The sequence below is a fragment of the Marmota flaviventris genome, chromosome 10 (assembly GCF_047511675.1).
Source record: "Marmota flaviventris isolate mMarFla1 chromosome 10, mMarFla1.hap1, whole genome shotgun sequence".
In the NCBI taxonomy this organism is placed as follows: domain Eukaryota; kingdom Metazoa; phylum Chordata; class Mammalia; order Rodentia; family Sciuridae; genus Marmota; species Marmota flaviventris.
Genome location: NC_092507.1, coordinates 29,853,070 through 29,867,195, shown reverse-complemented (window position 1 = coordinate 29,867,195; position 14,126 = coordinate 29,853,070). Strand labels below are relative to the sequence as shown.

General features: G+C 40.8%; 1 protein-coding gene across 18 annotated transcripts in view; it reads right to left on the bottom strand.

The window, feature by feature from the left end:
- Window positions 1-327: 327 nt before the first annotated feature.
- The window catches only part of Macf1 (microtubule actin crosslinking factor 1), a 337,023-nt gene continuing 323,224 nt past the window's right edge, over window positions 328-14,126 (bottom strand). For 11 of the 18 annotated variants that reach the window (XM_071617700.1, XM_071617701.1, XM_071617708.1 and 8 more), the window contains 4 exons: window positions 6,434-6,645; window positions 5,750-5,860; window positions 2,833-2,962; window positions 328-1,801 (listed from right to left, as the gene is read on the bottom strand). In XM_071617700.1, the coding sequence (XP_071473801.1) occupies window positions 1,545-1,801; window positions 2,833-2,962; window positions 5,750-5,860; window positions 6,434-6,645 (710 nt within the window). In that variant the 3' untranslated portion in view covers window positions 328-1,544. The remainder of the gene's footprint in view (window positions 1,802-2,832; window positions 2,963-5,749; window positions 5,861-6,433; window positions 6,646-14,126) is intronic. The other 7 variants (XM_071617705.1, XM_071617707.1, XM_071617717.1 and 4 more) reach the window with 1 other exon arrangement.

Here is a 14,126-nt window from a genome sequence, read left to right as displayed (position 1 = left end):
TTCTGAAATTCTACCATTTAAACAGATTTCAGCATATTATGGGAAACTGGCCCATTGCCTCAAACCCCAGGATTTTGTAATTTCTAATGTACGAAATCTTTACACATTGCTATTAGTTTAATCATGTAAGTGGGGCAGATTCTCTACAAACCTGTGTATGTTTGTTGCCTTGTTAAACAAAATTAACAAGGATTAAACTGTCAACAAGTTCTAGATCCATTAAGATACTCGATTTGAATAACGTATTTTAAGTACCTACAACACTATTATACATTAGGGAACACTTAAATATAATGATTGAAAATAAAATCAGGAATTACAAAACAATTGTTACTGCAAGCAATTTTAATACAAAATGTGTCTTGTTTTTAAACAGTTCATTGGTAGAGCTTCAGTTTCTTCCTCAATTAAGATCAATTGAGATAATCACACAGCAACATGGTCGGAGCTGTAAGAGGAACAGCAGCTAAAAAACAGGAGCCCCAGACTGCCCCTCTTTGTGGTCACTTGGTCAGTTGACTTTTTTACGCACAAAAAAAAAAAAAAAAAAAAAAAAAAGACAGAAGCAGACAGGACTGGTGAACGAGTGTGCTGGTGTGCTCTGTCAGAGAATGAGCAAGTGTTTGTCTGAGGCCCACATTTTCAGAATAGGCTCGTGGAATTCATTCTTCAGTTTGTGGGAAGTTGATCGACCATTTGAATAAATAGCAAAAGATGCCAGATAAATAAATCTGTAATTCGCAATGCCACTAAGGATTCTCCCTCACCAAAGGTTTGGGTCCTGGTGAGTACAGGAGTAATTGGTGGCAAGGCTGAATAATTACAAATCAGTTTAAAACCCCAATGTTCTGACGTTTTATGAACAGTTACATTTACCCCTGAATTCTAGCAGCTATGTGTCCTTTAAACACCCAGTACTGAGACAGTACTCCAAGACAGTATTGCAATAAACTCCTTTGTTGTATCCTGTGGAAACGCCACCTAGATTAGGATTCCTCTCTTCAGTTAACATCACACAACATTAAAACAATGGAAATGCAGTAGGTGCTCCCCCCTCAGTTCTTGCTAATTGAGGTGTCTTGTGATTTATAAAAAGAGTTCCTTAAACACTGCAGGATTCTTATTTTTTTTAATATAATTTATCTTGCTGAGATAGCAAGTCAAGTTTATAAAGAAGATGCATTTAGGAATAATCCTAAAAGATAAAGCAGGTTTACAACCCCTGCACCACGCAGAAACCCTATGAAGAGGCTTTTTTTTTTTTTTTTTTTTTTTAATACACATTCGCATCTTGACCTTTTCACTTGTTTTTCTCAAATATTTCTGGACCCCATCCATTACAGGGTTACCAGGAGGCAAATTTTATCTACATAAATATTCACATGAAAATAGTAACTTACAAAAAGAAAAAAAATAAGGCAGCTTCATAACACAATTATTCTTTTACACTTTTAACAATATAACTTCTCCCGTTCAGAATAAATATACACCCAATGTGTGGAGCAGGATTCAAAGAGGACAGCGGCATGGGTGCCTGTACAGCGTTATCGCTTGGGCCCAGGAGTCCTGGGGGAGGCAGTGCTGGTCTTCTTGGACATGGTCGGGATTTTGGAAGGTTTGGTGAGCCCTCTTCTAGAGCTGCCCTGGCCTCCTGCAGTGCTGCTTTCTGAAGTGTCTGAACAAGCAGACTGCGTCTCTAAAAGGTCAAAGTCAGAGGCATCACTTCCTCTCCGGCTGCTGGCACGACTCCCGGCTCGACTCCCAGCCCGACTCCCAGGGCGGCTGGCTGACTTCTTAGGGTCTGGAATTCAAGAATAAAGCAGAGGACTTTAATATAGAAGATATGAGGTGGAAGAACCAGTGACCAAACGACAGGGTAAGGTGCTGATCCTGATTCCACCTGATTGCTGTGTAGGCTTGGGCAAATCACAGCCTCACTAAACCCTGGTTATTTCATCTACACAGTCCCTGAGTCTTTCTGGCTTGTGAGTCTACTTGAGAAGCTGGCCTCCTGAGGGACAGAAAGCAGCTTCTGACAGCAGTGCTGTCAGCTGCCATGCCCCCAAAGTGGAGTTAGTGGGTCTGCTCCAACTTCAGCACAGATGGGTGAGCACTGAGATAATATTCAGGTAGACAGAGATGGAGGTGAAGAACTGGAAGCAGAGAGCCAGGAAAGAAGCTGAATTCCCAGAAGCAACATCAGCCAGTAAGCAGATGCAACCTTTCCTTGACTTTTTTCAGTTCACCAGTGGCTGTAATAAATATAAGGTGTTGGTAAAGTTACTAGCAAACTGCCCAGCTATGGACTAGCCCTTTCTTCTTTCATATTCTTTTAACTGTGATCATTTCTGATCAACAACAGGTGGCTCAGCCGGGTGTAGTGGCATACACCTGTAATCCCAGCAATTTGGGAGGCTGAGGCAGGAGGATTCCAAGTTCAAGGCCAGCCTTAGCAACTTAGTGAGAACCTGTCTCAAAACAAAAACCAAAAATAAAACGAAAACTTCCCCAAAAGCAAAATTCCACCATCACCGCAAAAAGCAATAAACAAACAAAACCCCCAAACAATGAGGAAAAACCCCAGGTGGCCCAGCTTTGGGAGTGGAAGTACTAGCTCTCAGAAGGCAAGGTTAGAGCTAATTGTAGTTGGAAGGAAAAGCAGCAAAGGTCATTTGAAAACCTGCAGGTCCTTATTTCTGGATACACTAAGTGCTGTTTTTATCTCTAGCTCCTTGCGGGGTAGGGATCACTGTCAGCAGACTTCCCAGTTCTAAGCCTGGCCATGCACACTCACCCCTTGCCTCACACATACTTCACTGTTTAAATACTTACCTGCCCGATTAGTTTTGGCACCTGTGGAAGCTGGGGAGGAACTATTGCTGGTATCACCAGCAAGGGACGTTCGGCTAGAATGAAAAGTTGGTGTTGGTCGTTTCAACTTGCTGCCTGCTGATGGAATAACCTTAAAAAAAATTTTTAAAAGGTCATATTTACTTAGTGAAATCATTGACAAAAATTTCATTTCAAAAAAGTCAATGTAGCCTCTTTATATCTGATCAACTGAAAAACAAATTAAAAGTCCGGGAAAACAAAGATATATTTTGAAAGTGTCCTATGTTCATGGCTTCTGATGATTCCCAAAGACTTTAAGATCTAATTAAAATTTCAAAATGCCTAATACCTTTTATTTTGCTGACAAATTTCCACTAGAAATGGAAAAAATCTTCAGGCACTAAATTACCACAGTTATAACAAACAGAAATACAGTAAATGAGCAAAGAGAAAAAAAAAATCCTGTGAATCAATATTTTGGGGAGAGAAATTCAAAATGTTAATAGATTCAAGTATTACCCAATTTCCATCATAAGGTGCAGTAACTTCAGTCAAGATCTCTTAGTCTAATATCCTTGTTGATAAGTACAGATAAAATTACTTGACTTTGGGCCAAATAGCTGAGAAGGACTGTGATCAGAACAAGACTGAGGATCCAGGAGGCCTGGGTTTGCACCTGGGCTGTGACTGACCCAGTGTCTTTGCTTCTCCCTGGGAAATGAAGGGTAAATCCTGCCTTTCCTACTTAATTTTACCATACTTTCTCTTGGTTAGTACTTCCCAGCCCAGGGAGGTCCCTAGTCTTGTCCTCTTGCTCTTTACTCTGCCTGGACCATTGTTGCATAATCTCCTACCCCAGCAAATGTGTAGCACACCCTTCCTTTCCCTCAGGAGCTCTGCTGAGAGGCTGACCTATCAGAGAGGTCTTGCCTCACCACTCAAGTGACACAGCTTGCATTTTTGCTTCTGCAGTTTTTGCACAGTACTATCACTGTCTGACGTACATGTACACTTGCTCGTTGCTGCTTTCTCCCATGTAAAGCTTCAACTCCATAAAGGCAGGGACTTTTTTTTTAATCCATTTGCACCTAAAACTGTCTGACACAAAAGAGGAATTTGATAAAACTTTGTTGAGCTGGGCACAGTGGCGCATACCTGTAATCCCAGTGACTGGGGAGACTGAGACAAATGGATGGCAAGTTCAAGACCGCCTCAGCAACTTAGTGAGGTCTTATCTCAAAATAATAAAAAAGGTTGGGGATGTGGCTCAGTGGTAAAGCACTGGGTTAAATTCCTACTACCAAAAACAAAACAAAAAACCTTGTTAAAAGAATAAATGAAGTATAGAAACATTTTCTAAACTGGGAATTATGTGTTATTATTACTGCTACCAGTGACCAGTAGGAGCTACGTTTTTCATATCAACGTGTGTGTTTTAAAGACAGACTTAATTAGGAGGATAAAGAATACTTGAAACACTGTTTTAAATCATTCACACCACAACATGCTATTTTTTCTTTGAAATCAGTTGCATAAATTGTTTTCCAGGACCTTTAAGATGTTTATACAGATAGGAGAGTAAAGCAACCCACCTCACTGTGTTTGCTGTGTTTAATTTATAAAGGAAAGGTAAAAGCAACAGAAAGTGATTAACACTCAAGCAGGAACTCTCCTGGCCCACAGGAGAGGAGCACCAGTTTCAGAAGCCATCCTTCCCCAGCGAGCACTGTTGCCAGGAATCCCCAGCTCTAGAGACTCCAGGCTGGCAGGACATGGCCTGGCAACAGGACATCAATGAGTAAAGAAACCTGAAACCTCAAAATGAAACGAAAATAAAAAATTATACCTTAAGACAAAAGCCCATCTACCAGAACTGTATGAGAATTTGCATTTCATAATTAAATGTTTAAAATTTTAGAAGTTTTGAGATTTTCATGAAACTGGAGCCATTATGAAAGAGAAGCAGGATCAACAAGTCAAATGTTGGGGTTTCATGGCACCAAGTCCCCAGATCATGTTCTAAACCAGAAAGATTTCTGAACTAGAGTTTTAGGTAGGAGCAGGATGAATCCCAAAGCAGTTCATTCACAGCCGCTGCCTTCTTATGCCTCCCCAGTGTCTGCCTGAAGCTTTTCCTGACAAAAGACAATGCCATGCTTTGAGGCACGAGAACCCAAAGTTTCCCTGTAGGAGCCAGAATGCAAACATGTACTGTGATCAGACAAGCTGCTGGTCCATGCTTTGTTTCTGAAACATTGCTCTTCTAAAACTCTTTAGGCATTTTAACGGCTGCATTTGAACATGCTTCATTGCTGGCAAGTGTTTTCAAATCAAAGCTACAGAAACCCACTATGCTCGGCCAAGGAATTCAAAAGTTAAAATCAGAGTCCCAGAGCAGTGGTCACTGATACTGCGCTTGCCTGAAATAGACAATATCCATGCCTTGGGCCAGTGTGGCAGTACCAACCACCCTGGGGAGGTGTCAGGGTGGGTGGTGCCAACCACTCTCCAGTTGTAAGCAAAGATAGAATATTGGTGAACATGCGCCGTAGTTGAATTTCAAGTGTTCATAACTCGACTGTGTATCTGACATTTGGAGACTCCAAGAGGCCCCACTATAAACAAAACGAATAAACAAGTCACCAGGAATGACCATTATTCACCACACTGAACAAATATCATGTTGAAGACTGTTACAAATTTGATCTAGTTTTAGGTATCTCTCAATTATCTCCAATTTTGTTGAATCCGAGTTAGAAACTCCTGAAAACACTTAACCAGATGAATCAGCTGTGCCAGAAGCACATAAGAATGAAGGAGAGATGGGCTTGCGTCAGGAAGAAGAGCTGGGCAGGTTCTTGAAATGAGCGAGGGCTTCATCTTGACCATCTCCCCACTCAGCAAAGCCATACTCTACCTCGGGGCTGGGCAGCTGGAGGTCAGGACAATGGCTGTCCCTGACAGGGGTGCCAGCCTTACTGTTTACCAACCAGGGTTTGTCATAACAGCGAGAGAACTGAAGTGGAGTCTGTGAAACGAAAATCCAAAGGGAAGGAGGGGAACAATTGAAAGTGGAACAGAAAGGGGACAAATTTGGAACATAAATAAATAAATAAATAAACAAATAAATAAAATAGAAGACACTAAATTTTAAAGAAATAGAAAACAAAATAAAACGCACATCAGTCCAACAGGACAAGAGGGACCAGGCAGAAAGGCAACAGCATTCTTTATACATGACCAATTGAAAGAGTAAAATTATTTGTTAGCTCAGCTGCATAGACAGTGCTTGAGTTTTCAAAACTAGGAACTCTGGGTGTCTCAAATTCAAACTAGCAATGACAAGAAAGAAATCCTTCTGATGTAACTGGCCTGAATGTGTATTTATGTTGTCTGTGTATTTAATGTTGTCTATTCCACTGTAAACATTTTAAAGTCTGCATATCTGTGTATTGTGCCAGGGCCTGGACATACTAGGTATGTCCAGGTTGTATGTTTCTATGTCCCTCTCTTCCTGGGAGTCTTTCAGAGGCTACCCTGAACAACGAACACTGCCAAGATGGGAATGGGGAAGGAGGCCATAAGGGAGGTCAGCACATACCTTGGTCCCACTGGCGGGGGTTGCTGGAGAAGATGGCATGGACGTACAGCTGTGGTTACTCTGACTAGCACTTGAGCTGGAGCGGGTGGGAGAAGCTGCCCGGGAAGATGGTTTGGATCTTCGACCTCGTGATCGAAAAGGGGTCATTCCCTGGGATGCCCCCTCTGGTAGGATGAATTTCTCTCTAAGTTCGATGTTAGTTCTACCTCGTGCTAAAAAAGGGGATACACACACACACACATACACAATGTCAGTTAATCTTAACAATACATTTTCAATGGTTGTATAGGAGCTTGACCCCATGAAAATAGTTACTTAACTTACAGGCCTTGTACCATCTGTGGATTCTTTAAAAACAAAGCTATATCCATGACTTATCAGCTTTGTTATAATTCTGACCCACAACAGACACAGGGACTCAAAATATCCTAGCTTGTGATAATAAGCAAGTCTCTGTGTACAGAGTACCATCCTGTTCTGCTGTCCCAGTCTTGCTTTGCACTGTTCCCTGGGGTAAGCATACTGTAACTGCTCAAGGTGAAGCAGGCACAACAGACCACAGGGCTCCAATGTTAATCAAAACTCCTTTTCTCTCTCATAGGACGTGTATTTTTTTGCTCAGCATTTGCAGGATATGTGATAAGGAAATTGGGGGAAAAAACACATTAGTGAAATTGACATTGTCTAGACTCTTTTGTTTGAATTCAGTCAATCACAATCCAAAAGATAAGGGTCTAAGGACTCAGAACAGTAAAAAAAAAAAAAAAAAGATGACAGAGTCATTAAGAAGTAAACATGTGGGGGGAGAGAGAAAGAACAAGACCATGCACAAAACTTGCCAGTGAGAAACTGTTAAGTCAAAAAATGAAAGCAGTAAAAAGCTGAAGGGGCAGCTGCAAGTGGAGCGGAACATTAAGGTGGGAGACTCTGGAACCAGTACTGAAGGCCACGGTGCTGTCTCATGGCTTTCTGGAGTTGTAAGGCCAGAACTTAAATTATGATTCACACAGAAGATATCAGTAAGCCCAAAACAAATGTTAAATATGAAAGACACTATTAACGTAAAAGAAATAATTTCTTGGGAGTATGTCCTTTGTTCCTCCCTGAAAGATCCTATAAAAACCCTCTACCTGCTCATCCAGCCTAGATTGTTTACTTTTAGAATATATTAGACATATCTGGGCACTGTGGCACACACCCATAATTCCAGTGACTCAGGAGGTTGAAGCAGGAGGATCACAAGTTCAAGGCCAGCCTTGGCAACATAGTGAGATCCTGTCTCAAAATAAAAAATAAAAAGGACTGGGGACATAGCTCAGTGTAAAGTATCCCTGGGTTCAATCCTCAGTCCAAGGGGGGGCAGGAAAGTACTAGGCATATTTGAATAATAGACTGCTGAGGAACTCTGGAAAAAAGGAACCACCACCATTATTTGTTGTTCTTTTCTTCTCAACATATGATAGGTTGACATACCATTTCAAAGCACTGGATTAAAAGCACTAACTTGTGGCTATCAAAATCACTGAGCTACAGATCCCACCAGCTGGGAGCCTTCCTGCTATGAGCCTGGGTTTCCCCAGGCTCACCAAAGGAGATCAGGCTGGCTGTCTCTTAAGGGCTCAGCTCATCTGGATGGTCTGACTTAACAGTCCCTAACACACTCAGCTCTTTCTTGCTCAGTCCCAATGAAATGTGCCTCTCAAGATTTATTCCTTGGCTATTCTTCTCTGCATCCTTTTTTCAGACTTTAGCACTCTTCTTTGTCTACACACATTAGCAGGAATTCATTCTCAAAGAGGATTTCCTTCAGTACCTGGGTACCTTTTTAAGACTATACATCAAAAAAAAAAAAAAAAAAAAAAAAACAACAAAGTAAATGACTAGGTTTGAAATGTGAAAGAATACTTGAAATTTTTACATTATCATCACAGATCTTAATGTATCTTCCAAAATGACAATAACAAGGATGAGTGAATTTCTTTTGCTGTCAATCAGTGATTTGTGTGAAATTCTTGCCTGCATAGTGATGTTTGACAATGCTTGTATAAAAAGAGTATTTAGGATCATCTAACACTGAAATAAATTTTTATCTAAGCATAAAAAAAAAAAAAAAGACTATACATCATGTTTGAAGTGCTCAGCTAGATGGATATACAGATGGTAGTAAGGTGACACTGAGAAATAGAAATCATTCTTTAAGCTGAGGACCTCAATACCCCAAAAGAATTGTTTGTGGCCCCTAGCTGCAGTGAATTTCATATGTATGGTCTAGTAAATATTTGATAATTCACTTCAGAGCAAACTTTGGTAGAAAACAACAGGGTTTACAAGAGTTTCAAAAACTTTTGAAATAGTAACCCAACTGCAGACAGTGACATGTTAGAAAGGGTTACGGGCCAGGTACACTGGTACACACCTATAATCCCAGCTACTAGGAGAGGCTGAGGCAAGAAGATCACTCTAACCCTGGATCTGAGACCTGCCTGGGCAACATGTAGAGATCCTATCCCCCTGCCAAAAGGGGAGAGAGGACTATATATGTAATAACAGAGTGATAATATAATTCCCCACACACTATACAATTTACAAAGTGTTATCATGTGCAATATTGTATTTGACTGTTATTAGCATCTCTTCCATTCCAAAGGAATGGGAAGATCCACAGAGGCCAAGGTCAAACAAAGCTATGGCAGAGCTGGGCCTAAAGCTCTATTCTTCTACTTACTTATTTGTTCATCTTATCCTGCCCCCAGGTCATTCTGAGCCACAGTCTTTGCAGCAGCAATTGTACTTAGCTGTTCCCAACCTCCCCTCATCCCACACAGGCCTCCATTCCTACCACTCCATAGAAATTGTGCAAAGGGCCCTGATAATGTCCGTGTCATGGGAATGGGGCTTTTTTTTTAATTGTAGAAAGGTTGACGTGCCCAGAAAATTACAAAAAGAATAAGTTACTTAATCTCACAATCATAACCCAGGGGACAGCACTATTAAAATGTTGGTATGAGGGCTGTGGTTGTGGCTCAGTGGTAGGGCGCTTTCCTTGCATGCCTGAAGCACTGGGTTTGATCCTCAGCACATTAAAAAAAAAAAAAAAAGCTACTGTGTCCATCTACAACTAAAAATAAAATTACTGATAAAGTAATAAAAAATGTTGGTGTGACTTTATTTTTTTTGCATAACTGTCTGTGTGTATATGTAAATATATCTTAATATAAAAATATCAGGAATATTCCTGTATTTTTGTTATGGTCTGGATGTGAAGTGTTCCTCCTGTTAATGCAGGAAGTGAAATGATTATGAGAGCTGTAACCCAATCAGATCATTAATCCATTTGATGTGTTAATAATGTAAAAAGACTAACTGGGTGTAACTGTAGGCAGGTGGGGCAGGGGGACTTGTCCATAGGGATTATGTCTTGTCCTCCAGGCTCCTCTCTGATTCCTGGCTACCATGAGGTGAATAGCTCCACGGCCTTAGGCCAGAGCAATGGAGCCAGCTGACTGAGACCTCTGAAACTGTGAGCTCAAATAAACATTTCCTCCTTTAAGCTGGTTTTGTCAGATATTTTGGTCATGTGACAAAAATCTGACTAACTCAATTGTCTAGACCTCTTAGAAAACTTTTGCACACATCTTGATGTTTCCTTAGGATAAATTTCTGCAAGTGGATTTATAAAAAACATGTTAACTGATGTGTTAACCATGATCAAGACTGATAATCTTCAAAATGTTACACCAATGTACATGCCCCCCCCCCCCCCCCCCCCCGCCAAATACATAGTATATCCAATTTACTTCAGCCTGGTCAATTGTCTGTTATTAAGTTATGTGTGTGCAAGTGAAAGTCTGACAGTTTGATAGGTAAAAGCATCACATCTTAGCTTTTAATGTTTAATGTGTTGGAGTGTGGGGAATTATCTGCTCTCTTCTTTCTGAAACACTCTCCTCTGGCTGGGATGCAACTCAGTGTAGAGTGCTTGAGTAGCACAAATAAGGTCCTGGGTTCAATCCTTAGTGTCACTGCCCCGCCCCGGCTTCAAGGACACCCGCTCTGCTGCTTCTCCTTCCTCCCTGTTCATTCCAGGTCTGTCCACAGTCCCGTTCTCCCTCTTGGACTTTCCACCTGGTAACAAACTTGTTCCTCTGAGAACTCAGTGCCACCCTTGTCATGCCCAACTCCCATATACATTCTCAGCATAGTCCTTCCTGTTGTCTACCTTCTAACACCTCTTGAGTCCCTGGAGCCTTTCCATGCCCACCCCCCCCCGACACTGGTGTGGTTCATGAAGCATCCCCTCCACCCTGGTAACTGCAGCAGCTTCCAACCAGTCTCCTTGTTGCCATGCTCATGACCCACCTGCCCTCACTCATCCCCCAGAATGCATTTCTAGATAAAAATCTGTTTGTGTCGATTGCTTAGAGTAGAATTTCCCACACTGAAGTTTCTGAGAGGTTCCTCTGAGAAGGGTTTGGTAAACACTGTCCTCTTCATGTTCCCCCTTGGGAGAGCCCTGATGAGGCTAGCACTTGGCCAGCTCTGAGAGTCCTGCAGTAAAAGAAGCATGTTTAGCATCTTTCAAAAGCAACTGACCATGAATTTTTTTTTATTTTCTAAGGACTGGGAACCAGGCAAGCATTATGTGACCAAGTGCCCATAAATACGTGGTGGCCTGGTCTCCACCACCCGGTCCCAGCTGCCAGCCACTCTGCACAATCTTATCTGGTCACCAGCCTTGCATACCTTTCCACTGTCACATGGGATTAATTGTGGTTCCCTTTTTATCCCGCTGTTGACACTCCTGTACACCTGAACCTGTGGCTTCCTGGACTGTGAATGGCCAGGGGCCCTCTGTCTGTCCAGTGTCACCTCTCTGATGCAGCTGAAGCAACACCTCCTTGTCCTGATGCCCTCTCTACCTGTGTGAGCAGACCCATCTCCCCTGCCTCGCTCACCCAACTCACTCACTGTAACAAAGGAAGGGCATTTCTTTAGTCACCTGTGCTCCTGCACTGGGCTGTGAGCTTCTTGAGGCAGGGACTGTCATTTTAATTTACCTCTGGATCCCAACCTCATGTTTAGGGGTTTAACAAGTATCTGTGAATCCCAATAGCCTCTATTCCTCTGAAAATGGGGTAGACCCAACCTTTTCAAGAGATGAATCTCACGACTTTCATGAGGTATTCTGTTAAGAAGTGATCCTTCCTTCTTTAGGGATGAAGAACAGAAGCACAAAGATGCCCCAGTAAAATTCGCTCTCTAACTCTGTGACTGGCTCTCGAGACACAATGCAAATCTATGAGTTTTCATTACTGAAACCGCGAGATTATATTCAGGCTTGCCAGACCTACTATAGTTAGAATACAAAAAGAAATAGCAACTTAAAAGAGCAGAGAGAGATAATGCATTCTGCTGTCAAAAATAAATAAAAGAAAAAGAAAAAGAAAAAAAAAAAGAGCAGAGAGAACAGTTCTCTATAAGAAAGGTCCACAGGAGTGGAGATCATCCATAGTCATCACCAGCAGAGTTAACACTGCATTTTGTGGTTTGAAAACCTGTTGAATCCTAGCACAGAATCCGAGGCTGAACTCTCTTGTGACCAAGTCAGACAGAGGCTGCCATGGGGGAGGCACACTGAAACCACGTCAGGTTTAACTCTTCAACTGTCAAGGAGGCCATCATTTTCTAAGGGCAATTGACATTGGAACAGGCCTGTTAGTAAATATTCAGTTATAAGCTACTGTTTAATAGGTGTAGGATTTTGGTTCTACAAGATGAAGACAGATTCATGGACATGTGGTATAGTGTGAATATACTTAACTGTACATTTAAGAGCTATTAAGACAGTAAATCTTATGTGTATTTTATGGAAATTAAAAATCAATTCTAAGCCAAAATGTGCCTTTTAAATTTCCATAAATGAAAATTTCTAAATCTTTATTTGGGAGACTATGTCTGATGCTTAAAAACATACATAGTAGCCTAGGTACAGGAATACCCATTTTTGAGGCAGCAGGTCACTTTTATTATTATCCAAAGCATTATGATTTCCTCTGCCATGGATGAAGACTAAAATTAAAACTTCTGACTGTGGCATTACCAGGAAATTGTATAACTGGTAAATCTACCTAGTGGAATATCTTTACATTTTACATTTGGCTAAAGCAATAAGTTGAAGATCTTCCATCATTCTCAACAGCTATGTAAAAGGAAATAACAAATGATAATAGTGTACACTGGCATCAAGAACCTTGGTACAATTTTATACCATCCTCAATATAATGTTCTATATAGTCCAGGGGCCCAAGGAAATACACCAGAAATGAACATAAACTCTACCACAAGCAGTGTTTCTAGAAGCCATGTTAGTCCTATAGAACCCTAGTTTCAAGGAACTTCTCTTTTTCTTATTCATGCTCTTCCAAACCACTACCATCCACTCCAGCCCTTAGGTGTTCATTTCCTAACACTATTTTTTTTCATTGGTGGTGGTGGGATGTTGGGGATTGAACCCAGGGCCTCATGAATGCCAGGCAAGTACTTTACCATTAAGTCACATCCCCAGCCCCCTAACAATCTTTTATCTGACTAGAAATAACTCATCCTGTCCCTTACTAATAGTGTTCAGATATTTAAAAGTGCTGGAGAATTCTTTACTCCATAGCTAAAGAATGTAGGTGATAATGAATTCTAGGAGGGCACTCTTGGAGAGAGATGGGAAAGCCTTACCTTGTTTGCTCCAAGTGCTGCTGAAAAAGGCTATCATGGTTCATAGAAAATAGCTACTAGGTGGCCCTCCCAAATTTCCTTAGGGTTCCAATTTTTAGATAAGAATAAAGCAAGCAGCATTCTTCTTGGCTAGCAGCATAATGTTATTGTCAATAGAGCAGGCAACAAATAAATAGGCAACCGAGGATTCCACAATGCCACATGCAGTATTTTTGTTTAGTCCAATCATACATGACAGGAAAATAAAAACCTTTATTAATAAATTTGGAACATGATAATGTTTTACTGGGTTAAAGTTAAATTCTCAAACTGACTATATTCTTTCAGAAGTTTTTATTAGAAAAGGTGTTTTCAAAATTAACTTAAAAAAAAAAAAACCTTATAATGGGGGCTGGGGTTGTGGCTCAGCGGTAGAACACTTGCCTCGCATGTGTGAGGCACTTGGTTTAATCCTCAGTATCACATAGAAATAAAAATAAACAAGATAAAAGATATTGTGTAAAAAACAAACAAACAAAAAAACCCAAAAAAACCAAACTTATAATGGAGATTTTTAGTGTTTCGTTTTTATTCTGGTTTATTAGAGTAAATGAAGAATGAGTTAAAGTAAGAGGACAAATTTATGGGCATATCTGAATTCATGCGAGATCTGTATGTTTTAGTTCTGTCCTAACTGCTTCAGAATACGACTATAAACCACTTCCAAAGAAGTTATATAACTGTACTGTAAACATTTCTGCTATGTCAATAAACCTTAATAATTTAATTATGCAGGCTGGATCAACATAATACACATAACAAGCAGGTATGTGAGCTTCTGAGACACACGGCATGGTGGTCACAGTCACACTGACTTGGATTTGAATCTTGCTTCTGCCATGTACTGGCTGCCTGTATTTGAGCAAGTTATTTAAGTTTTCTATGCCTTAATTTTATATTCTGTAAAATGGAGATAACAGTATCA